General features: G+C 35.4%; 1 protein-coding gene and 1 pseudogene across 6 annotated transcripts in view; both read left to right on the forward strand.

Annotated features, from left to right (window-relative positions):
* KIF2A (kinesin family member 2A) overlaps window positions 1-25540 on the forward strand; it is a 65532-nt gene that overhangs the window by 12831 nt on the left and 27161 nt on the right. For 3 of the 6 annotated variants that reach the window (XM_068535388.1, XM_068535385.1, XM_068535386.1), the window contains exons 2-3: window positions 19494-19588; window positions 19981-20100. In XM_068535388.1, the coding sequence (XP_068391489.1) occupies window positions 19494-19588; window positions 19981-20100 (215 nt within the window). Of the gene's footprint in view, window positions 1-821; window positions 1189-19267; window positions 19334-19493; window positions 19589-19980; window positions 20101-25540 lie in introns of all 6 variants that reach the window. The other 3 variants (XM_068535383.1, XM_068535384.1, XM_068535387.1) reach the window with 2 other exon arrangements.
* LOC137756615 (poly(A) polymerase alpha-like) lies at window positions 22750-25432 on the forward strand (annotated as a pseudogene).

Genomic DNA, 25540 nt, shown 5'->3' on the forward strand with positions numbered 1-25540 from the left:
ATCGTGGAGAACCTTTGAGTACATAAATAACAGTCTCATTCTTTTTCTTTTTTTAATTTTTATTTTATATTGGGAGTATAGTTGATTGACAATGTTGTGTTAGTTTCAGGTGTACAGCAGAGTGTTTCAGTTATACATGTACATGTATTATTCTTTTTCAAGTTCTTTCCCCATTTAGGTTATTACAGAATATTAAACAGAGTTCCTTGTACTATACAGTAGGTCCTTGTTGGTTATCTATTTTAAATATAGCAATGTGTACATGTCAATCCCAAACTCCCAATCTGTCCCTCTCCCCCTTCCTCCCTGGTAACTGTAAATTCGCTCTCTAAGTCTGTGAGTCTGTTTCTGTTTTGTAAATAAGTTCATTTCTATCATTTTTTTAGATTCTGCATATAAGCGATATCATATATTTGTCTTTATCTGACTTACTTCACTTACTCATTCTTTTTCATAGCTGCATTTTATTAGTGATTATATATACCACAATTAAGATTATGCCCATTCTGTAGCTACTGTACAGCTAGTACTGTACTGAATAATCTTGAGCTTATGTCATTTTTTACATACATGACTACATCTGTAGGATAAAGTCCTAGAAGGAGAATTGCTGGGTCAGAGAATTGTACATTTTAAATTTTGATAGATCTTGCCAGTTTGCTTCCATAGAGTGTGTGAATTTACCTTCCTATCTGCAGAAGTGCCTGTTTCCTCATACCCTTGTCCATACAGTGTACAAACATACGTTTTTGAGGTTTGTTAGCTTGGATTATGAAGTTCATACTGTGCCTATAGAATGTTTTTTTTTTTTTTTTCTGAAGTTAAATGGCCCTTAAAAGATAACAGGTTTGGGCTTCCCTGGTGGCGCAGTGGTTAAGAATCTGCCTGCCAATGCAGGGGACACGGGTTCGAGCCCTGGTCTGGGAAGATCCCATGTGCCGCGGGGCAACTAAGCCCGTGCGCCACAACTACTGAGCCTGCGCTCTAGAGCCCACGTGCTGCAACTACTGAAAGCCCTCGCGCCTAGAGTCCGTGCTCTGCAACAAAGAGAAGCCACCACAGTGAGAAGCCTGCGCACCGCAGCGACGAGGAGCCCCAGCTCGCCGCAACTAGAGAAAGCCTGCATGCAGCAACGAAGACCCAACGCAGCCAAAAATAAATAAGTAAATTTATTTTTTTAAAAAAAAGGTAACAGGTTTAATTTTTAAAGTGTTTATGAGGTCTGGACATATAATGAAAAACATTCAAGTTCTAGTGTGTGATTATGAGAAGAAAGTAATTTTTTTAATTAAAAAATTTGAAAAATGGACATTATAGTTTTTAACCTAATAAACTTGAGCAGCCTTACTAAATAATAGTTTAGATTGGGAGCTTTGAGACTCTGAATACAGTTAAGTAGTTTATGCTAATGAAGTACTTGCCTGTATTTCTATCAGTTTGTACTTAGTTAACTCCCTTAAGTAAATTGTCTCGCTATTGAGGGCAGAATCAATAAACTTAATCTCTATAGAGACAGAAAGTAGATTAGTGATTGCTTATGATTGTTAGTGATTATTGGAGGAAGGGGAGGGTAATAGCTCAAGGATAACAGGGTGTCTTTTTGAGGTGATTAAAATGTTATAAAATTGACTATGGTAATGGTTATAAATATCTGAATATGCTAAAAACATTAAATTGTATGCTTTAAGTGATGAATTGTATGTTATGTGAATTATACCTCAATATTTTTTTTAAACCTTTTCTTAGGCCAAAATGGTGAATTGTTATTTAAATTTGCATTATTACTGGTAAAGGTGAAGTTTTTTCTTTTTTTTTTTTTTTTTTTTTACTAATTGTAATCTCCTCCTATTTCTAAAATGGTTTTCTTGGGCTTGATTGTACTGTGTTATATGAGTTCTCTTCTTTTTGAACTATTCTTCTTAATCTCCTAAATTCATGCTCCTTATCAACTTCTTAAATGTTAATGTTTCCCAGAGTTCTGTCATTCATCATCTCCTATTTCCCTGTGTTCTTTTTAGTTAGTTACCTACTTTTTCAAAAAATTGAGGTGTAATTCACATATCGTGAAATGCACCCTTTTTAGGCAACAAAACAAAAGTAAACAAGTGGGACTACATCAAACTAGAAACCTTCTGCACAGCAAAAGAAACCATCAACAAAATGAAAAGACAATCTACGGAATGGGAGAAAATATTTACAAACCATATATCTGATAAGGATTTAATATCCAAAATATTTAAAGAATTTAATAGCAAAAAAGAAATCTGTTTAAAAAATGAGCCAAGGATTTGAACAGACGTTTTCCTAAAGAGGACATCTGTATAGATGGCCAGCAGGTACATGAAAAGATGTTCAGTATCACTAATTATTAGGGAAATGCAAATCAAAACTACAATGAGATATCACCTCACCTGTTAGCATGACTATTATCAAAAAGTCAAGAAATAAGTGTTGGTGAGGATGTAGAGAAAAGGAAACCCTCGTGTACTCTTGGTGGGAATGTAAATTGGTGTGGCCACTATGGAAAACAGTATGGAGGTTCCTTAAAAAATTAAAAATAAAACTACCATATGATCTAGCAATTCTACTTCTGTGTATTTGTCCGAAGGAAACAAAATTCTATCTCGAAAAAAATATCTGTATCCCTATGTTCATTGCAACATTTTACAATAGCCAAGACATGGAATCAACTAAAGTGTCCATCATGGTTGGATGGATAAAGAAGATACAAGGTGTGTGCGTGTATATACATATACACAATGGAATATTACTCCACCGTAAAAAAAGAATGAAGTCTTGCCTTTTGCAACAACATGGATGGACCTTGAGGGCGCTATGCGAAGTGAAATAAGACAGTGAAAGACAGGTACCATATGATCTCGCTTATATGTGAAATCTAAAAACAAACCAAAGCAAAAAACCAAACTTGGGTGCCTAAAACAGATTGGTAGTTGCTAGAAGTGGGAGGTGGTGGGGTATGAAGGGGTAGGTGAAATGGGAGAAGGGGATCAAAAGGTACAAACTTACAGTTATTCAATAAATGTCATAGGATATAATGTACAGTATGGTGACTATAGGTAATAATACTGTATTGTATATTTGAAAGTTGCTAAGACTGTAGATTTAAAAGTTCTCATCACAAGAAAAAAAATTTGTAGCTGTGTGTGGTGATGGATGTCAACTTATTGTGGTGATCATATCACAATATATACAGATCATTATGTTGTACACCTGAAACTAATACAATGTTATATATCAATTATATCTCCGTAAAGAAAAGGAAAAAAATAAAATTCCAGATGAGGGGAAAAAATTCGCCCTTTTAAAGGGTAAAATTCAGTGATTTTAAGTATATTCCCAAAGTTGTGTGACTATTATCACTGATTTCAGAACATTTGCATCACTCCAAAAAGAAACGCATACACATTAGCAGTCACTCTGCATTCCTCCTTCACTCCAGCCCCTAACATCTACTAATCAACTTTCTGTCTTTATGGATTTGCCTGTTCTGGACATTACATATAGGTGGAACCATACGATATGTGACCTTTAATGTCTAACTTCTTTCACTTAGCATAGTCTATGCTCAGAGTTTATCCATGTTGTAGCATGTTTCAGTATTTTATTCTTTTCTGTGCCTGAATAACAATCCATTTTACTTATTCATTCATCAGTTGATATTTGAGTTGTTTACAGTTTTTTTGCTATCGTGAGTAGCATTCACCTACAAGTTTTTGTGTGGACATATGTTTTTTAGTTTCCTTGGGTGTATATATATATATACCTAGGAGTGGAATTGCTGGGTCATGTGGTAACTCTATGTTTAACATTTTGAGGAACTGTCATACTGTTTTCAATGGCTACGCCATTTTATGCTCTAACCAATAATATTTGAGGGTTCCAGTTTCTCCACATCCTTGCCAAAACTTGTTACTGTCTTTTATTATAGCTATCCTCATGGGTGTGAATGTGCTTACTAGCCATTTGTATATCTTCTTTAGAGAAACGTCTCGTTAAATTCTTTGCCCATTTAAAAAATTAGATTATTTATCTTTTTATTGTTGAGCTGTAAAAATTCTTTAAATATTCTGGAAACTGTTTTATATGCAATGCAGATATTTTCACCCATTGTATGGGTTGTCTTTTCCCTTTCTTGATTAGTATCCTTTGAAGCAAAATAGTTTTTAATTTTGTTGAAGTCCAATTTATCTTTCTTTTCTTTTGTTACTCTGCCTTGGTTATATCTAAGAAACCATTGCCTAATTCAAAATGTGATCTACTTTTATGTTCTTTTACTTCTGTAGTCCTTTCCATGACCTATATCACCTAAAATATTTACATATGTTCTTCCTTGATCCTAACACCCATTCTTGACCTTTTAACATAGAGAGCAGATTATTTTAGCATTGTTAGCAAGTAAACTGCAGTTTTTTGATACAGGATTAATAAGGCTTTGGGATGTATTGGAATCCTAGTTGTGAAGTCATCTCTCTTTGTTACAAGAGTTGAAGGGTTCCTATTATATGTGTAGGTGTGCATATGTAGTATAATATGTCTGGGATTTAGAGGAACCATAGTAAGACAGCACAAAATCAAGCATAGAGAGCTACGTGGGAAGTAGAGTTTAAACTTGAATTATGGTAAAGATGATTTATTTTGGTTTGGTTTCTTTCATGATCCCATCCTCAATATTATTTTAAAACAGATCAATGGCATGTAGTTCAGTTTATTAAAAACCCTTCCAGCTGTACTAAATCGTCTGGGAAAAGAGGAAAATAAATTCATAAGAAAGTATTTCTTTTTAAAAAGAGAATGTAAAAACCCCATAAAATTACATCTGCATACATACTGAAGTTAAATATGGATGAATTGATATGGTATCTGGGATTTGCTTCAAAGTAGTACAGTTGTGGTGGGAGGAATGGCAATAGGATTGGCCATGTGTTAAAATTAATGAAACTAAATGAAGAGTATTTGGTATTTATAGTATGTTTGTAATTTTCATAATAGATTTAAAATTTTTAAATAAAAACTTTTTAAAATGCCCCCTCAAACCTAATCTTTCTCTTTAGTTTCAGATCCACCTTCTAGATATTACCACATGGATTTCCTGCTGGTATTTCTAATTAAACTCATCAAAAATGGAATCCATTGCCTTTATCTCCAGATTTCTGTATTTTCTGTGTTCCTTATATTGGTTAATGGAAGCACCACATACCTGGTCTCCCAAGACAGAAACTTCAGACACTGCCAACTTCCGTAATTCCTTGAAGATTTTTGCTCCTGACTCACTGTTATTCTCTCCTGCCCTATTCCTATCATATTTTTTGGTAATTGCATCATTCATATATAGATGATCTTTCTAGTACCCTCTCCTCTCAGTTCTTTGAACTGCTTTCCTCCCTCCCTCCTTCACTCCCTCTCTCCTTCCCTCCCTCCCCCATTCCCCCTCCCTCCCTCCCTCCCTCCCTTCCTTCCTTCCAGTCATCTTACCCTTGACCTTAATTAGCTAACTATATTCCTGACATCTTCATAATCTCAGTTTCAAGCATCCCAGTTTTCAGTCACCATTCTGTCTTTCCAGCATATTCCCTCTAGTATCCTGACTCCACTAATCTTTTGACTCCACCAGGATTTATAATCTTACTACTTTTTATTATTCCTATCTTTCCCTCATGAACTCACTTTCTAATAAACCCTCCCTTATATGTGTAACTTAAACTCCCTTGCCCCCTCTCTTGATCGGCAAAACCTCAGATCACTCCCTTCTACATGTTTTAAACCTCCTTGCCCTTTCTAGGTTGTCTGAAAATGACTGGAGGGAAAAAATCATAATTATGCTTACTGGTCACAATTTAAATTCATGGCTACTTTCCTTGAATGAGCAATCATATCTCTAGCCCATTCATTCTTTCCTAGCTGACTTTTGTCATAAAATCCTTAGTGTTTATTTACTCACCCACACTCTCAGCAGATGACCTTGCTTCCCTTTTCCCCACTGAGAAATATAAGCAATCAGAAAAGAACATTTACAAATCTGGTGTATCTAACCAGGTACCAGTATCTGCACCTGTAAATCTGCCTTCCTTACTTTGCCATGGATAAACTCTTTCTGTTCCCATTTTAGGCCAATTTCCTTTACTTGTTCAGTAGGTCCTATCCCCTCTCACCTGCCCAAAATTACTACTTCGTCAGTTCTCTCTTTGTGCTGTATCAATATGTACTTTTTTACTGAATTATTTCCATCAGCATATTGGAATGTTATTTCTCTCATCTGAAAAAGTGGTAACTCTTAATCGCACTTTCACTTTTAGACATTGCTTTTATTTTACTTGATCTGTTAACAGCATTTGACACAGTTGATTCATTCTCTCTTCCTTGAAATACCTTCTTCACTTGACTTTTAGGACTTTACTCTTTGGATTTTCTTCTTTTTCTCTGGCAACTTCTTGATCTTCTTTGCTGGTATCTCATTAACTCCCTGACTCTATACATTGAAGACCAGGATGTCTACCCTCATTCTCTTGGTGATCACATCCACTTTCCTTGCCTTAAGTACTGTCTATATCAGTGTTTTTCAAACCTTTTTTCATTATTGCCCTTCTCCAAAGAGCCGTTTTAGATTTTTTCCCCTAATCACACTGTCCCATGAAACTTTGATACTACATATACTCTGTATTTGTTTACGTGTTATGTGCTTCTATGACTCTACTTTTCTTTGTATACCTTTTGCTCTAGCCACACTGAATTTGCTATTCCACATTTTACCTTAGTGGTAAAAGGGTTTAAAGGAGTGATTATCTGTTCTCTTAATCCACATTGGCCAGGCATTAACAGTAGAAATTTCCCTGGGTTAGAGCCACTACCATCATAGGTTTCCATAGTAGAGTGGAGCAGAGATTGATTGTGATGACAGATTCCTGGGAGAAGTAGTGACATTGCAATCAGGGATTGAGATTTTGGCACAAGGCGGGGAATGTGCCCTATTTATCTTTGTATTCCTACTTCCTGATTATGTCCTCTACCATTTGAAAGAGGACATATTAGTCTGCATAGGCTGCTGTAACAAATAATGTTATAATGCTTTATAATGTTATAATGTTAAATAATGTTATAATGTTACAATGCTTTATAATGTTTTTGGCAGCTTTCTGAGTTATGTTTAAATTTTGTTAATAAATATATGCACAGATCTACATTGCCTGGGCTACTGCTGTTGGAAATGGTTGAAAAACATTCCAAAATATCCCTAGCTCTTGTTAGGATGTATTTAAGCATAACAGAAGATGATATGTACATGTAGATAAAAAAAGTTCACAGAATAATGCAGCTCTATTGGTATGGAATTCCCTTTTGAGTAAATAGGAATTTAAGCCAGAGAGCAATTAGATAGCATTGCTCAATATATGCAGCAGGTATCTGTGAAAAGTAGTTCTTCAAAACTTCGGATTAGTGCTTGCTTCGGGAGCGTGTATTCTAAAAAACTTTGGACTGTCAGCAACATGTTATTTTAACACCACCACTATAAAACTTCGCAAATCTTTTATTGTTAAACAAATGAATAAAGGTGTATTTTGCATATTCTGTCACCTAGGAGAATGATCTTTTAATTAAAATGTATTGAGATTTATTTAGTTATTAAACTTTAGTTAATAAACTTAATGAAGTTTTTTTTAGTGCTGTTTTCTAAGGTTGGTTCGTTTGTTTACATTTTCACTAGTTCAGCTAGAACCCTAATCAGATAACTTATGATTTTAGAAATTCAGTTTTTATGTTTTCTTTACTAGTGGTTTTGGACACTTTTTAAATCCTCTCTTCCCCCAACCCCAAATATGCATAATAATATCAGGAAACTACAGTGATTTAATACTTTTTAATGGGATCATGGCCCCTTTGTGACATTTTTTTATTATCCGTGTGGGTAAATAAGGATGGAAATTTTCTTAAAAGCTGCATGATGGGCCCTTCTAAATGATAATTTTACCCAAATTGTTAGCGTGCAGTGTGGTTCAATCATTGCTGTAAAAACCCAACAAGATCTGAAATTCCCTGTCGGCCCAGAGAAACTGGGCAGTATTGAATTTTCACATCCTTTTTCAAAACAATGGACATATGAGTTAAGACTTGAAAATTTGTAGTTTGTTTACAATATTAATGACATTTGTCCCATTTTTAAGTTGTATTTTCTTCGTGAAAATTCTTAGCCATACCATTCCCATTTTTCAGAATTCCAGCTTTGTATTTAAAGTGTAAGAAAGGAAATGCCAAAACTTTTAAATTTAGTTATAAACAGTAACATCTTAAATGTGATAAACCAAAACAAAAAGGTCTCTATGTTTGGCAAAGTCACATTCCCCAGGGATTTACTAAACAGCAACAGCACTGTTAACCACTGTCAGCTGAGGTATTATTTGTGCCCTTCTCTAATGGCTCCTTGTTCCACCAGAGCTGTTGAAGAAGGTGTGACGCTTACATAGTCCTCGTTAAGGATTCTTTTCATCACTGCTTAGATCAGCTAACAAAACCTGGATATCAGAGTTTGGGAGTTTGACTTCTACTGGATCTGCTATAATGATCTCTGAAAAATCACCAGATTATTGTCTGTCCTCATTTATTGGTCAGTGGCATCTAGGAACAGATTGACATTTACTGTTGTAGAGAATATAAATAATAAATTACAAACAGCTTTGAGGTAGCTGGCAAGACAAAAAATAATGTATTAATATTACTGTGTATTTAACATTTTTCATTTTCCAAAGAATGCTCTTAGTAACATCCTTTGATTGTCATATTCTACTTTAAAGCAGCATTGTGGAAATCTCCATTTTTCCCAATTTTTTCCCATTGGAATATCTTCATGTTCCTGAAGGAGCATCCTTTTAATAAGTTGAAGAAAGGAATTGTTATGTTTTAAAAGACAGCTTTAAAACAAACCTCCTTAGACAACAAAAGTTAATTAACGTAACACATTTTGCTATGACTCTACTTGGAAAGATGCACTCAAATTTGCATTCTACACTGGCACTGGTTCTTATAACTATACAGTTGATTTATTTTACTGGAATCAATATTTTATACAAAATTTAAGAAATAATAAGAAGCCTATTTAAGACGGATTTTAATCACATGATATGAAGTTTCAAGAGTTTTGAGGTTAGTGTGTTTTAAGAAAATTTATCAGGATTCTCTTCTGGTAGGAACTAACTTGGAAGAAAGTGCTTTCAGATATTTATTTACCAACTACTTTGAATTGAGTAAGCATATGTATTTTACTCACCCTCTGGAAGCAACATCATGCCAAGCACTTGTTCTGAATGTGTGCTTATATAATTCAGAGTAATATTTAATTTTTTGTTCTTCCTAGTATGGATGTTTATACTTTTCCTCTTAGTCCCTGTTTGCAGAGAGGAGAAAACTAGTTTTTATTACCATTTTTTAAAAAGTCAGTTTAAAAAAAAAAAAAAAGAGCCTTTCAAATTATGCAGTGGTATTCTGATTGAAAACTGAGGTTACTAAATGTTTTATCAAGAATAGATATACTAGAGAACTATTTATTTTAATTTATTAGCATATAATCTAGATTTGTTTTCCTTGCATGGCTATATGCACATGAATGAACAGTGACTACTGGTTTATCCAAAGTTTGTGTAAAAAATTTTTAATATTTTTAGCTAATGATATTTATAAAGCATTGATTTTTGTCAGTGTCTTTAAATTTATCAAACTTTAAACAAAAATAGATATTAACTTCTAAGGGTTTGTAAATTGCCATTATAAACAATCACAATTCAAGTTTTATTTTCACTAATCATTTTAGTTGTGTTATTCTTTCATGTTTCAGTTTTGAAAACTTTATTTGCATCTTACTATTTTAGAAATATGAAAAGAAAATTTTATGGAAACAGCTCAAGAGGGACTGATAAAAATAATGTTTACTTTTTAGGAAGACTTGTTGCATGTATGCTTATGTATACCTCAACTCTATGATTAGGGTAATTAGAAATAGAAAGAAAACATGGAGTTTGTAATCCTAGGTATGTCACAAACAGCTGCAACCTTTTTAAAAACAGCGTGGGTCTGAAAAGAATTGATTGTCACTTTTTCATATTTTTCCTTACCTTCTACCACTATATCCTTTTAATAACGTACATGTATTTGTTAGCATTTTAAATATTCCAACTTTTAAATACTTGTAATGATATTTTATTAGTATTCTTGACTGCTTTATTTTAGCTCTTGCCTTCTGCATTTGCAGCCAAATTATACTTTATATGCTAGACAAGTTTTATGCCAGCCTAATTGGTTGCTGGCATTTCTTAGCCTCACAGCTGCTGTGAATTCAGCTGTGAACTAGGAAACATATAATAGGATCCTGTTTTCAAAGACCAAAGGCAATTGTCAACATGTAAAAGTTGTTTTTGACAGCTAAATAAATAGATGAGATTTTATGGCAAGTTAAATAGCACCAATAGCAATCTTAAGTAGCCATATTAATTTTAAAGATTAGAAAGTCCTGAAATATAGGATGCATATATTTGTTATTTTTGTTCACTGGGGCAAAGGTGGCTTGAATTCAGGTGTTTGTTCTTCTGTTCAGTCATTTGTGGGGTTTTTTCTTTTTAAAAAATCACTTGTCTTAACATTTACTAACAGATTTTTAAAATTTGAGGTATGAACTTTCTCCCTTCGATTTCACCATAACGAAAAGTTGAGGCTTAATGATGTAAAGATATTTCTTAAAGTGAACTAAACATAAATGGCTTTGAAATAAAGATTATGATTTCAAAATATTTTATATATTTACATTATTTGATTTAGTAGATATTATTTTTATAAATTATCCTGACATCTAAATTTGGGGTGAAATTTACATTTCTCTTAGGTTTAACCATATGAAATTGTCATTTTTTTAGGTTAAAAATGGTCAAATATAGACTCTTGATTTTTTTCTTCTTGTAGTTACGGTGGTTCTCATATGATTTAATTATATGTAAAAGTCTGTTAGTTCTCAATAGTAGAAACCAAGAGGATCCTGTTTTTAAACAATACATTCATCTCCCACTGAGGTCAGGAATCTGTTCCTAAAAATCAGATGTTTTATGTGGAAAATGCTGCCTGGGAATCTGTTTGCCTTTATTTTAAATAGGAAAAAATTGAAACAGTAGTCATCAACCCAAACTTCCTAACCAATTTCAAAAATGTAACAGACACTATAAATTCACCTACATATAAGTAAAATACTGTAATGTTTAACAAACAAAAAATAAGGGTAACAAATCTATTTCATATACAGTAAAATCTTTTCTTCCATTATAATTGCTTTTTCCCCATCCTCAATATTTTCCTTCAACATTTTCTTAAATATTTTGGGACTCATTCAACACTGGGGAAAACAGGATGAAATAAATATAAAAGGCTGTTGAAATACATTTAGGACAAGTACACGGCCTCAGGAAGTGGCTGACACTGAGTATTATGCCTATGTTTTGTATCACTTTGATACTTGGCATGCTTTTTTAATTGTGATTCTGACCATCTATCAGTTATATTTGGAATGTAACTCAGAACTTTTCTTTGCACACTCTTGTTTAAAATGCGAATTGAGTTTTGGCATGGGACAAATATAAATCTTTTCCTATTTAAACATTGGCCAAAATATCTTACATTGAGAAATAATTTTTATGAAGTTTGTGTATTAAAAACCAAGAGGTGTTCTACTGGGAAAATGATTGGGGAGATGTTCTGCAGGATTTCTCTGTATTTCTCAAAACTCTTTGCAACTGTTTTTTTATTTCACTCTCAACAGATGACATTTTCTACACTGTAATTTATCTTTACAAGTAGGTTGAAGTAAAGCTGAAAACTTTTAAATCTGTCTCTAGATTTTTAAGTTTTAAAAAATAGAGTTTTGAAACTGTAACAGTTATCATTAATTTATATAATAGTGTTGATTTTATATTATAGTGTGAACTTAACAGTTTTCAAATCTCACTTTCATTTTCTGTGAACATGAAATAGGACTTAAAGATGAATTGGCACTTCTGGACAAAATAGTACAATAAAGTTCATGTATTGGCATCCATCTGCCCCAGACATATAAGAGAAAACCTTTAAAAAGGCATAGTGAGCTCAAGAACAAGATATCACCATGGAGCAGAAATGGATCAGAAATACTGAGGGATGAGTGAGGCTGAGCAGGCAAGGTTTGACTCCTGAAGGATGACTCCTGAAAAATTTGACTCCTGAAGGATGATGGGGGACTAAAAAACAAAAAGAACCAAAGTCAGGTTCACTGTTTGAAGACAAAGACTTGTGGCTCCTCTTTAAAGATGCTGATCAAAAATGCCTGCTGATTTGCTTCCCAGGGCTAAGTTTATAGGAAATTTTCCTCCAAGGGAGGCAGTCCAGTGTCATTAAGGTAGAAATACAGGGGTGATACTCAGCCACTGTGCACTGGGTAAGTCATACCAATTATCTGTGGCTTTATCTGTTCTGATTGGTGATGTATCTCAGCTTTAGAAACCAGTAACAGGATACCGAGAGTCAAAGAATCATAAAGAAAATTAGAAAATAATTTGAACTGCACAATAACAAAAATACTACCTATGAAAATGTTTAAGATGCTACTAAAGCTGTTCTTGGAGAGAAATGTGTAGCCTTAATTGCTTATAAGGAAAAAGATAAAGATGAATGAGCTAAAGCATTCACCTTAAGAGTTTAAGAACCAGCGAAATATGCCCAAAGTAAGTTGAAAGAAAGAAATAAGAAGGACTAAATGCAGTAATTAAGTATTTAATAACGTATAATAAAGGGGCTCAACAAACCCATGTTGTTCTTGGAAAAGACAAGATTGACAAATCTCAGGTGAGATTTTATCAAGGAAAAAAAGTTGAAAAATTAGGAATAAGAAGTGATTATCATTACAGATGCCACAGGCATTCAACATAATTATGAACAACTTTATGCCCCAAATGTGAAAACAATATAAATCTCCTAGAAAAATGTAATTATCAAAACAGTAAAGAATAGAAAACTACAATAATCCTATATTAAGGAAATTGAATCATCTCACAAATAAAACCCTAAGCCAAGATGGTTTTAGCCAGTGTCTACCACTCAAGTTTCAAATAATTCTTATTTTATACCAACTATTCCAGAATAAGGTTGGTATGAGAAAGAAAAACTGCTGGCTAGTATTACTCTTGATAATGATGTAGAAATCTAAAACAAAATATTCAATGCAATTCTAATCAGAATCCTAACAGGTGGGGTTTTTTTATTGTTATTTTATTTTTGGAACTTGACAAGCTGATTCTAAAATTTATACAGATCTGCAAAAGACTAAGAAGATCAAAGAAACTCTTAAAGAACAATAAGGCGGGGCAGATAAGCAGAAGGAAGGGCTTTTCAGGAAGTGGTGCTGGAAAAATTTGTTTTCCGTGGGGGAAAAATGGAAGTTGTGTTACCATATACAAAGATCAAAATGACAGTGGGTTACAGTCCTGAATATAAAAGGCTTTGTAAAACTTTATTTTTAAAAAAAATTTTTATTAGACTATAGTTGATTTACAATGTTGTGTTAGTTTCTGCTGTATAGCAAAGTGTATCTGTTATACATATACATATAACCACTCTTTTTTAGATTCTTTTCTCATATAGGTCATTACACAGAGTATTGAGAACAGTTCCCTGTGCTATACAGTAAGTCTTGTAAAACTTCAGAAGAAAATATAAGAAACTGTCTTAATGACCTGAGTCTCAGGAAGAATTTTATGACATAAAAAGCCATAATTGAGAAATATATATATGGATTTGACTACATTAAAATTAAAAACTTATCAAATTCATCAAAACGCACCATAAAGAAACTTAAAAGATAAGCCATAACTTTGGAGAAAGTATTTGGTACAACATATAACAGAAGATTATTAGCAAGAATATATAGAGAATTTCTGTAGAGAAGTAGTAAAAAAATAAAAATAAAAAAAACACATGAAAGGCCCAAATGGCCAAAGGAACTCAAAATAGGCATAACCTCATTTAGTCAGAGAAATTAGAACCACAATATGATATATTAAATCTGACAGATACTAAGTATTATTGTGAATGTGAAGTAATTGCTAGTTGGATTGCAAATCTTTGCAGTTACAGCTACTATAGGAAACATCATAACGCTAACTAGAAAAGTTATAGATGTTCCTACTCTGTATTTCTTCTCATTGTATATTCCAGAAATACTTGTGTATTTGTATCAGTACACATGTATAGGAATGCCTACAACACCATTGTTCCTAACAGCAAAAACATAAAAACAGATGTCCATCAACAGTAGAATAGATAAATTTTGGCATATTCATATGTAGTGAAAATGAGTGAACATAAATGAGTGAACAGCAACATAAGTGAATCTTGGAAAAATAGTGTTGTCTGAAAGAAAGAGGTCTTACAAGTAGTGTCTATTTATGTACAGTTTAAAAATAGGCAAACTTTAAATTTTTGTGTGTGTTACATTTATAAATGAAAAAACTATAGAGAAAAGCCACAGTATGATTATCTAAACTATCAGGGTATTGGTTACTTCTGGTGGAGGGGAAAAGGAGAGGGAGAGGGAGGTTCACTTAGGGAGGGGGACATATGGGGTTTCAAAGGTATTGTTTCTTAACCTGGCTCATGGTGGATACACAGGTGTTTGTTGTTTTTTAAAGTGTAGATGTGTGTATGATATAACTTACAATAAAGTCGATAGGGAATCAGAGTCAAAGGACAACAAATTAGGATGGAGTATAAGAATTTTCTCAAATCAGAGAAATAGGATGGTATTTGGAGGGCCACATGGGAAGATTGTCACAGGTTCTAGGGAAAGATATTTCTAACACTGATTAGAAATATTTCTAACACTGAGCTTGTAATTCTGTATCTGTAGTTGTCTTAATAACACCAGTGGATGATTGTAATTAACAACATAGACTCAGGAGAAAGTATATCATTGTTCCACCACTAGTAGCATCATTTTCCCAGTCATCTAGGCTCAAAATTTTCCTATAATACCTATATGTTATTTATCACTAAATCATAATGATTTTTTTTCCTTTGAAAAATCTCATATCTGCCCCTCTTTTTATTTTATTATTTAACACCTTTGTTAACAGGTGATTACCATTTGACTTTTGAAAAAATCAAATTGTAAATTTTTACTACAATTAAAAATGAGATATTTGAGTATCTCAACTGAGCCATATATAAAACAAACAAACAAAAACCTTTAAAGACATATTGGGAAAATTCAGTCTTAGAAATTTTTTTTCAGAGACATCATTTGGTAAAAATAATAAAGCCCCCCATGCTGCATAGGTACTCCAGATATTTCTAGTTACCTGACCCACCGGCAAAAAGCAAACACTTAGCACTTCATTTGTTCATTCAGATCCAGTCTTTTTATTCATTTCTTATTGCTGGAATTTCACACTCATTTCTTGTTGGATGAGTAAACTGGACTATGGTAGAGATAAGCCAACATTTTCTCAGTCCTGCCCTACTACATGTCTAGAGCTTCGTCTTAACTGGTGGATCAGCTACTTTTGACTCTCCTAACTTGTGGCTTAAGGCTTTCTGGGTGTTTGCATTAGTAATGGAAGTTGTGGAGGTACCAGTGTTAAGAAGACTGCTGATACTGGGTGTTATCTCCGTGATTTTCTTTATCCTTTTCCTTGCTGATCTCTCTGAGGCTGTCTTTCGAGATTAAAGTCCCTGTGAAATCGTAATCAGTGATCCTAATACAGACATTGTCCCACTGGTCTGCCTCTCCTCACACACTTAGTTATCAGTACACTAAGTCACTTCTCCCTCCTTAGGAATATTGGAATATTGTGTTAGATGCTTAACAGTAAGAATGGTGGTGTTGGTCTTGCCTTTTGAAACGTGCATGGGCTTTTCTCTATTCTCATTATTGTGGTAGTTCTGTTGGGAATTGCATGGATACCTCTATCTGTACTCTTCTTCAACAACCTCAACCACAGCCTCTCCATTTCCTACTGGAAGTTATTCTTTATGGTAGTCCAGTGTTCAAATGCATCTTCTTTGGGGTCATTTCCTATTGATGAAATCGTGTCAATGTGTTATATTAAACCACTTCACTTTTCCCAAAACCTTTGTAGCAATAATCTTCTTGTCCCCACTAGTGGGTGTTACTGTTGTGAGGCTGCCAAGGGTGGTGAGGTGGGTGAGGAGTGGCTGCTGGGTCTCAGCCTCACTACTCGTGTTATGGAGATGGTGATAAATTAAGGGGGTTGATGCAAGCAGTGGTCGCTCCTCTTAGATTGTGATGCTGGATAGCAGGGCAGCTCATGGCTCTCTGGGGTCTACTCTCCACTTCCATTACCAGTTAAACTCAATCTTTCTCTTGTTCACATCCTGTGGCAATCATATAGATACACTGCTTGGATCTTCCTTTGAAAAAAGAACTTCTTCAGCTTCAGGGAGTACATTTAGCTGACAGCCTCAGCTGTTAATATCTTCAAGTCTCCGTAGTTTTTGAGCTGAGGCCTTGTGTTTCCTGGGAAACCTCCAGCTAGTGACTGAGCATGGTGTGAGTACTAGGCCCATTGTGGCATTCCTCTAATGGTCAGTCTTTGCTCTGGAGCTCCCTGATGGGTTGGCCAAGACTGTCAGATCCGCATCAGGGTCTGAGCCTTTCTTTGCTCAATCCTGCTTTATGTCCCCTTTCTTTCAGAGGTTTCAGATAGGCATCATGGTCTGAAAGTTTTCCATGACCAGTCCTGTTTCCTTCTCCTTTTATCTTTCACAATAAACCTCTTGTCCTCATAGCTGTCTCAACATCTGCTTCCCAGAGGACCCAACTGATATATACTATTTGTACTGGTTATTTACCTGATTTCTGTCCAAATCAAATTTCAGTGAGCATTATCTGATTTCCCTTGTTTTTAATCCTCTCCCTTGAATCCTCTCAGTCTTTTCCAGCTCATCATTTCCCCACCCCCGACACTTGCTTCTCCTCTAATGTACACTTAATCCGAGTAAATGGCACCACTAGTTACTCAGTTGCTTTTACATTTGTCTTTCACATTTTAGTCCTTGACCCACTTAGAACTTTTTTGGAGGGAGGGAGAATACTGTGTGAGATAGGAATCAGTCAGTAAAACTGGAGAATTACCATAGTCAGGGATGAACGAGGTCACAGAGGTAATGAGGGGTCAGATCATGTAGGTCTTTGTTACATGACATTAAAAGGCCTTTGGAAGGACTTTGGCTTTTACTCTGTGTGAGATGGGGAGCCACTGGAAAGTTTTGAGCAAAGGAATAATCTGACTTAGTTTTTACCAGGAATGTTTAGGCTGTTCTATGGAGAATAGGCAGTAGGGCAGAGCTGGTAGAAGAGAGAGAGTAGTCGGGAGAGAATTGCAATAATCCAAGATCAAGGCCTTGGTGGCTTACAAGGTGATTTCCGTGGAACTGGTAAGAAATGACAGTATCTGGGGGTAAAACTTGGGCATCATCATTTTATTTTGTAAAAAATCTCCCTAGGAGTTTCTGGTGCACAGTGAGGGTTGAGAGTCTATGCTACAGTTTATGAATTTTTACAGGGGTATTTGGAATTTAAGCCACACAGGCTTCTTCCTCATCAGCTTGATTTAGGAGAGAAGAGAAGCATAGTGATAGTAGCAAGTGCTTTTGCATCTGACTGAGGTTCAAATCCGTGCTAGTTATTAGCTGTGTAACCATGAGCTTCAGTTTCTTCATTTTAAAAAGGGAGATAGCTACTTCATACATATGTTTGTTATGTTGAATGAACCAATGTAGATTAAATGAGCCAGTCTCTGACATACATGTGCTCACAAAGTAGTAGCTTAAAGAAAGATCTAGCCTATCATATTGGTAAAAGTATTTTAAATTGATAATGCTCAGTGTTGATGAAGGTATAGAGGAATAGGTCCCATTGTTGGTGGGAATATAAATGGAGAGCAATTTTCAAATATCTATCAAAATTTCAATCTCCTTAACCCAGTCTGATTCTAGAAATTTTATTTATGAAAACAGTCACACCTATGTACATATACTCAGTGCAGCATCTTGTAATGGCAAACGGTTGGAAACAATTTAAATTACTTCTAGTAAAGGAATAAATTATGATGCATTCCTTTTATGGAATGCTATGAAGTTGTTAAAATTAATGTTGATCTGTCATGGAAAGATTGCCAGTATATATTTTAGCTTTTAAAAAAGCACAAATATTATCGCTGAGAGTATGTACTTAAATCTTCAATGTTTGAATTTTTAACAAGATTATATTTATTTCTTCTTCAAATTTTTATATGAGCCCATATAGAAAAAATATTGATTGACAGTAACTTCATACATAAACAATAATACTTATAAAATTATTAGTATTCATATTTTCTTTAAAGATATTGTATGCCTTGTTATTACAATAACATTGTTTTATATACTATATATCTGGATTTTAAAAAGATATTTAAAGAACTGTAAATTATTCTAAGATAAATTATAGATGCCTCAAAGATTTCAGTTAGGAAATACGTATGAAAATTCCATATGTTCAGCATTTTATTAGATAATATTGAAGATGCAGATATATAACAAATAGTTCCTATCCTTACTTGACTAATAATCAAATGGGTGGGTAAGATGAAAACAGATGAAATAAGTGAAAAAAATACACACACTCAGTACTCATACTCCCGTGTGTGTGTGCGTGTGTGTGTGTGTGTGTGTATATATATATAAATAAATATATATATATATCTGTTGATCTGTGCGATGACAAGTGCATGACAGCATGTGCAATAGTATTTTTTGCAATGTTTATAATAGTAAAAAAAAGTTACACAAACCTAACTGACCAGCAATAGGTATTAAATAAGTTGTGGTAAACATAATGGAATATTATATAAAAATGTAAAATATTTAATCTATAGTTATTAACAGGTAAGATCCATCCACAGTCTATTAAGAGAGGGAAAACAAGTTTAATACATAATAAATATATGACGTCTTCTCTGTATAGATGGTAAATACTGGAGTCGTCAAAGAAAGTAAGGAGTGGAATGGATTTAGAGAACATTTTTGATTAGTATTTCCCAAACTTTTTGGACTCAGATTCCTTTTCTTAATAATTTTAAAACAATTTGATCAATTGTGTAGTATATGATAGTGAAATTTAAGTTAAAAGTATTTATATCTATATAGTATTTAAAAATTGCTTCATTAATTTTTGTTCTGTGTTCTTCAGAATCACTGTTGGCTCATAGTGAGTTCCTGGTCTTGACAGTTGGCAAATTGATTTATGGTCCCATAGGTAAAGTTCATTCCCTAATCCTGAGAATCTGTGGAAATCCCTTGTAAGGAAAGTAGTGTCATAGTTCTGTAAGTCTGTAAATTATAAAATTGTTTTTGACAGTGTTTAGGAATACCATAATTTGTGGCATTTTTAAAGTGTATATTTTATTCTCACTTAGGCCGAATACATCAAGCAATGGTAACATCTTTAAATGAAGATAATGAAAGTGTAACTGTTGAATGGATAGAAAATGGAGATACAAAAGGCAAAGAGGTATGATCACTGGGTTGAATTTTATTTCTAGTCTTATAATCAAGATTCTGAATATGAAACAAAACAGAAAACTGTATAGTTTAATATAGTGCATGTATCCTTTATCATTCTTGAAAAACTTTCAAGTGATTAAAAAATTTCACTGAAAAAAAGGTAGATTCCTCCTGCATATCTTATGTGATTGGACATAAAATCAAGACCACAAAGTACTACCTTAAGAGAGATTCTTTTAAATATATGTGGGTTATAATTCTAGATAATTTAATTTTCAAGGTAATAATGTTCCTTAGGCTGAAATTGTTTAACATTTATTCTCTGTGTATAAATTTATTTGAAAATGAAAGGTTAATTGTCCAAATTCACTCTCAAAATATATGCATTTTATAAAACAGATTGACCTGGAGAGCATCTTTTCACTTAACCCTGACCTTGTACCAGATGAAGAAATTGAGCCCAGTCCAGAGACACCCCCACCTCCAGCATCCTCAGCCAAAGTAAACAAAATTGTAAAGGTTAGTGATGCAAATTCAGAGCAGGGTGTGTGTGTATTCTGGTTTGAAATGGGACTGTGAAGAGTATGTTTAAGTATTTGTTTGCTTTTTTAGAAAAACCTTAATTCTTTCTGCCATCTACATGCGTGTATATACACACATCCTTTCAAGGATCGAACAGTTGTCTAATTCACAATTATGACGATCATTAGGTAAGATCCTAGAAATTCCATGCCTGATTAGGATTTTTCCTAAGACTAATCGTTTCTTAGGAGACATGGTCCAAAACCATTGCTTGCTAGTATTTGTTGAGTGAATACATACGACTTTGATAAAAAAAAAATGAGTTTCTTATTCATAATAAATTCCCATTTTAGTAGTCTTTTGAAATTCTGCTATTTACATTTATTTAAAAAAATGGGAAATGACAGATTGTAGTGTAACTATTTCTGTATTATCTGTGAAGAATAATTTATTTATAAATTTTAAAACCATGCTATGCCCCCCTAACAGTTTTATCTTCACAAAAATAAAAGGCACGTGATTTTTATTATTTTAAAAGATAATTCCTCTTCCTCTCTATTGAAATGTTTCTGTGTTAAAACTTTGTATCAGAATACAACTCTTTAAATCAGATAGTCCCTCGCAGTTGTTAAATCTGCAATTCTTTGTGTTCAAAATTCTTACTACATGGACTTCCCTGGTGGCGCAGGGGTTAAGAATTCGCCTGCCAGTGCAGGGGACATGGGTTCGAGCCCTGGTCTGTGAAGATCCCACATGCTGTGGGACAACTAAGCCCTTGTGCCACAACTACTGAGCTTGTGCTCTAGAGCCCGAGAGCCACAACTACTGAGCCCACATGCCACTACTGATGCCCGTGCACCTAGAGCCCGTGCTCTGAAACAAGAGAAGCCACCGCAGTGAGAAGCCCACGCACCACAACGAAGAGTAACCCCCGCTCACCGCAACTAGAGAAAGCCCAGGTGCAGCAACGAAGATCCAATGCAGCCAAAAATAAATAAAATAAATTAATCAAAAATTCTTACTACATTGTTGATTTTATCTTCTACAAAGATTAATATGACATGACTTTAGCCCTATAGGAACTCACTATCTTGCAGGGAAGACATACATAAGCATCCACATATAATATGATAGAAACTCAACAATATCAACAAAACCTTGTGCTTTTTAAACGATGCATATGACCATAAGACAGATTTTCAATTTATATAAATTCAACATATTGAGAGTCACTGCTTACAGGTCATTAGTTAGTTACCCCTTGTTAGTGGACTGTTTTTCACATTTGGCTTCACAACCTTGAAGGATCTTCATAGTTTATCCTTCTTGGAATGTCATTAGCAACCTTTGGTGTGCATTAGAATCACCTGGAAATTTTTTAGAATATATTGATTCCTAGACCCACTCACAGAGATTCAGTTTTATTTTATCTAAAAGGTGGCCCTGGGATTTCCCTGGTGGCGCAGTGGTTAAGAATCCACCTGCCAATGCAGGGGACACAGGTTCGAGCCCTGGTCTGGGAAGATCCCACGTGCCCCGGAGCAGCTAAGCCCGTGCGCCACAGCTACTGAGCCTACGCTCTAGAGCCCATGAGCCACAACTACTGAGCCCGTGTGCCACAACTACTGAAGCCCGCGTGCCTAGAGCCCATGCTGTACAACAAGAGAAGCCACCACAATGAGAAGCCCATACACTGCAGCGAAGAGTAGCCCCCGCTCTCCGCAACTAGAGAAAGCCCGCCCGTGCACAGCAATGAAGACCCAATGCAGCCATAAAATAGATAGATAGATAGATAGATAGATAGATTTAAAAAAAAAAAAAAAGGGTGGCCCTAGCATCAACATCCTTTTAACAGTACCCATCTGATTTGAATGTGCAGTTAGCATTGAGACCCACGGCATTATTTGATAGCTTTTTTTTAGGTGAATAAAATAAAGTCTTGGTAAATAAATAATAGGACCAAAAACTTGCTGCCCTATCTATGCAGTGTTGAAGTCTTTGAAAGTCTAATGAAACCTTTTAGTAAAAACTGACAGTGTGCATTTCATAGTATTTTGATGTTTCAGTTTAACAATGGGCTGTAAGTTGTCTAAAACTAGTATTTTGTTATTTACCCCTGACATCCAGAGATGAAATGTATTACATGATTTTGGCAGGATAGCATGATGATTAAAAAACACACACTTTAATGAAATTACTTAATCCTTCTTTGCTTCACTTTCCTCATCTGTGAAACCAGAATAGCAATAATAATGATGTCATAGGGTTGTTGTGAAGATTAAATGGATTAATACATATAAGGTCCTTAGAACAGTGCCTGGCTCGTTTTCATTCCTGAATATTTTGGGGCAGTGGCGGGATACTCATATTTTAAAAACTTGAATATTGATGGCACTAGTGGTAGTTTATCAGAAGATAATTTTGGTTTTTCGTCATTTTTTCCCTTTTTTTCATTTAGTTTTATATTATTGTATGTCTACCTACTTACGTTTAATTAAAGGAAGCTGAGGCCATGTTAGGACGAAGGGGAAGGAGGAGAAGTGCTTAAACATCCCCCCACCCCGCCTCAGTGGATCTTGCCCAGGATGGCAGCGGTTTCGGGGGTGTGTGGGCGGGAGTGACTGGGCGGTGCCAGTGCAGGAGACGATGCCATTTCCAGTTACAACGCAGGGATCACCACAGACACAGCCGCCACAGAAGCACTGTGGCATTACCTCTCCCATCAGCTTAGCAGCCCCCAAGGAGACTGACTCCCTGCTTACACAGAAACTGAGACTCTGAAGCCCTCTGGCGTTTTTGAAGAGGAAGAGGAACTTTCTTTTTGAAGAGGAAGAGGACTTTAATTTTGGGAAAATTAAATAACCTGGTAAAAGAGTGGATATGAGAAATCAGTGAAAGCAAGACTCTTCCACAATCTGTAATTGAAAAGGTTGGTGGAAAAAGTTTTACATTTGGATCTTATAGATTAGGAGTATATACAGAAGGTGCCGATATTGATGTGTTGTGTGTTGCACCAAGACATGTTGATCGAAGTGACTTTTTCACCTCATTCTATGATAAGTTGAAATTACAGGAAGAAGTAAAAGATTTAAGAGCTGTTGAAGAGGCATTTGTACCAGTTATCAAACTGTGTTTTGATGGGATAGAGATTGATATTTTGTTTGCAAGATTAGCACTGCAGACTATTCCAGAAGACTTGGACTTAAGAGATGACAGTCTGCTTAAAAATTTAGATATAAGATGCACAGGAAGTCTTAACGGTTGCAGGGTAACTGATGAAATTTTACACCTAGTACCAAACATTGACAACTTCAGGTTAACCCTGAGAGCTATCAAACTGTGGGCCAAACGCCACAACATCTATTCCAATATATTAGGTTTCCTCGGTGGTGTTTCCTGGGCTATGCTAGTAGCAAGAACTTGCCAGCTTTATCCAAATGCAGTAGCATCAACTCTTGTACATAAATTTTTCTTGGTATTTTCTCAATGGGAATGGCCAAATCCAGTCCTATTGAAACAGCCTGAAGAATGCAATCTTAATTTGCCGGTATGGGACCCAAGGGTAAACCCCAGTGATAGGTATCATCTTATGCCTATAATTACACTACCATACCCACAACAGAACTCCACGTACAATGTGTCCGTTTCAACATGGACGGTCATGGTTGAGGAATTTAAACAAGGTCTTGCTATCATAGATGAAATTTTGCTGAGTAAGGCAGAGTGGTCCAAACTTTTTGAAGCTCCAACTTCTTTCAAAAGAACAAGCATTATATTGTACTTTAGGAAGTGCACCAACTGAAAAACAATGCCTAAAATGGGTGGGCTTGGTGGAATCAAAAATCCGAATCCTGGTTGGAAGTTTGGAGAAGAATGAATTTATTACACTGGCTCATGTGAATCCCCAGACATTTCCAGCACCCAAAGAAAATCCTGACAAGAATTTTGCACAATGTGGGTGATTGGGTTAATGTTTAAAAAAACAGAAAACTCTGAAAATCTCAGTGTTGGTCTCACCTACGATATTCAGTCTTTATAGGCAAGCAATAAACAGCAAGATGTTTGAGGTGGACATGAAAATTGCTGCAGTGCATGTAAGAAGAAAGCAACTCCATCAACTACTGCCTAATCATGTGCTTCAGAAAAAGAAAAAGTGTTCAACAAAAGGTGTCAGGTTGACACCTCTGAATGGCAGTAGCCTCGACTTGTCTATGGACAGTGATAACAGCACGTCTCTGCCTTCACCTACCAGTGCTGTGAAGGCCAGTCCATTGAACAGTTCCGGCAGTTCTCAGGGCAGCAACAGTCCTGCTCCAGCTGTAACAGCAGCATCTGGGACCAGCATACAGGCTACTGAAGTTTCTGTGCCACAGGTAAATTCCAGTGAAAGCTCAGGGGGTACATCGAGTGAAAGCATTCCTCAGACTGCCACACAACCAGCCATTTCATCACCACCAAAGCCTACGGTCTCCAGAGTTGTTTCTTCAACACGTCTGGTAAACCCACCACCAAGACCTTCAGGAAATGCAGCAACAAAGACACCTAATCCTATAGTAGGAGTCAAGAGGACATTCTCACCTCATAAAGAAGAGAGTCCCAAGAAAACCAAAACAGAAGAGGATGAGACAAGTGAAGATGCTGTTTTGCTTTGAGTGGACATGATAAAACAGAAACAAAGGAACAACTTGATACAGAGACAAGTACAACTCAATCAGAAACCATTCAGAGTGGGCTTCCCTGGTGGCGCAGTGGTTAAGAATCTGCCTGCCAATGCAGGGGGCACTGGTTCGAGCCCTGGTCCGGGAAGATCCCACATGTGCAGAGCAACTAAGCCTGTGTGCCACAACTACTGAGCCTGTGCTCTAGAGCCCGCGAGCCACAACTACTGAAGCCTGTGCGCCTAGAGCCCATGTTCCGCAACAAGAGAAGCCACCGCAATGAGAAGCCCACGCACCGCAATGAAGAGTAGCCCCCGCTCACTGCAGCTAGAGAAAGACTGTGCACAGCAACAAAGACCCAACGCAGCCAAAAATAAAAAATAAATAAATTTATTTAAAAAAAAAAAAAAAAGGAAACCATTCAGACAGTGGCTTCTCTGTTGGCCTCTCAGAAAACATCCAGTACAGACCTTTCTGATACCCCTGCTCTCCCTGCAAATCCTATTCCTGTTATCAGGAATTCAGTAAAACTGAGATTGAATTGGTAAAAACAACCTCAGGGGTCCATAAACAATATCTGCCAACTCAACCTGTTGTCTTCAAATGCTAAAAAAGGAGAATGGAGGGTACAAGACCAGACATGACTGAAAATGGATTTAGGTTTTTTTTGTGACCTCCCTTACTGGGCTAATCAGCACTTGATCAGAAGACCAGTTTAGTATGTGAAGCCAGGAGTACTGTGATTATTGTGTTAGCAACAGTTGCATTAACTATTTCAA

This window comes from Eschrichtius robustus, chromosome 2, assembly GCF_028021215.1.
Source record: "Eschrichtius robustus isolate mEscRob2 chromosome 2, mEscRob2.pri, whole genome shotgun sequence".
Classification (NCBI taxonomy): Eukaryota; Metazoa; Chordata; class Mammalia; order Artiodactyla; family Eschrichtiidae; genus Eschrichtius; species Eschrichtius robustus.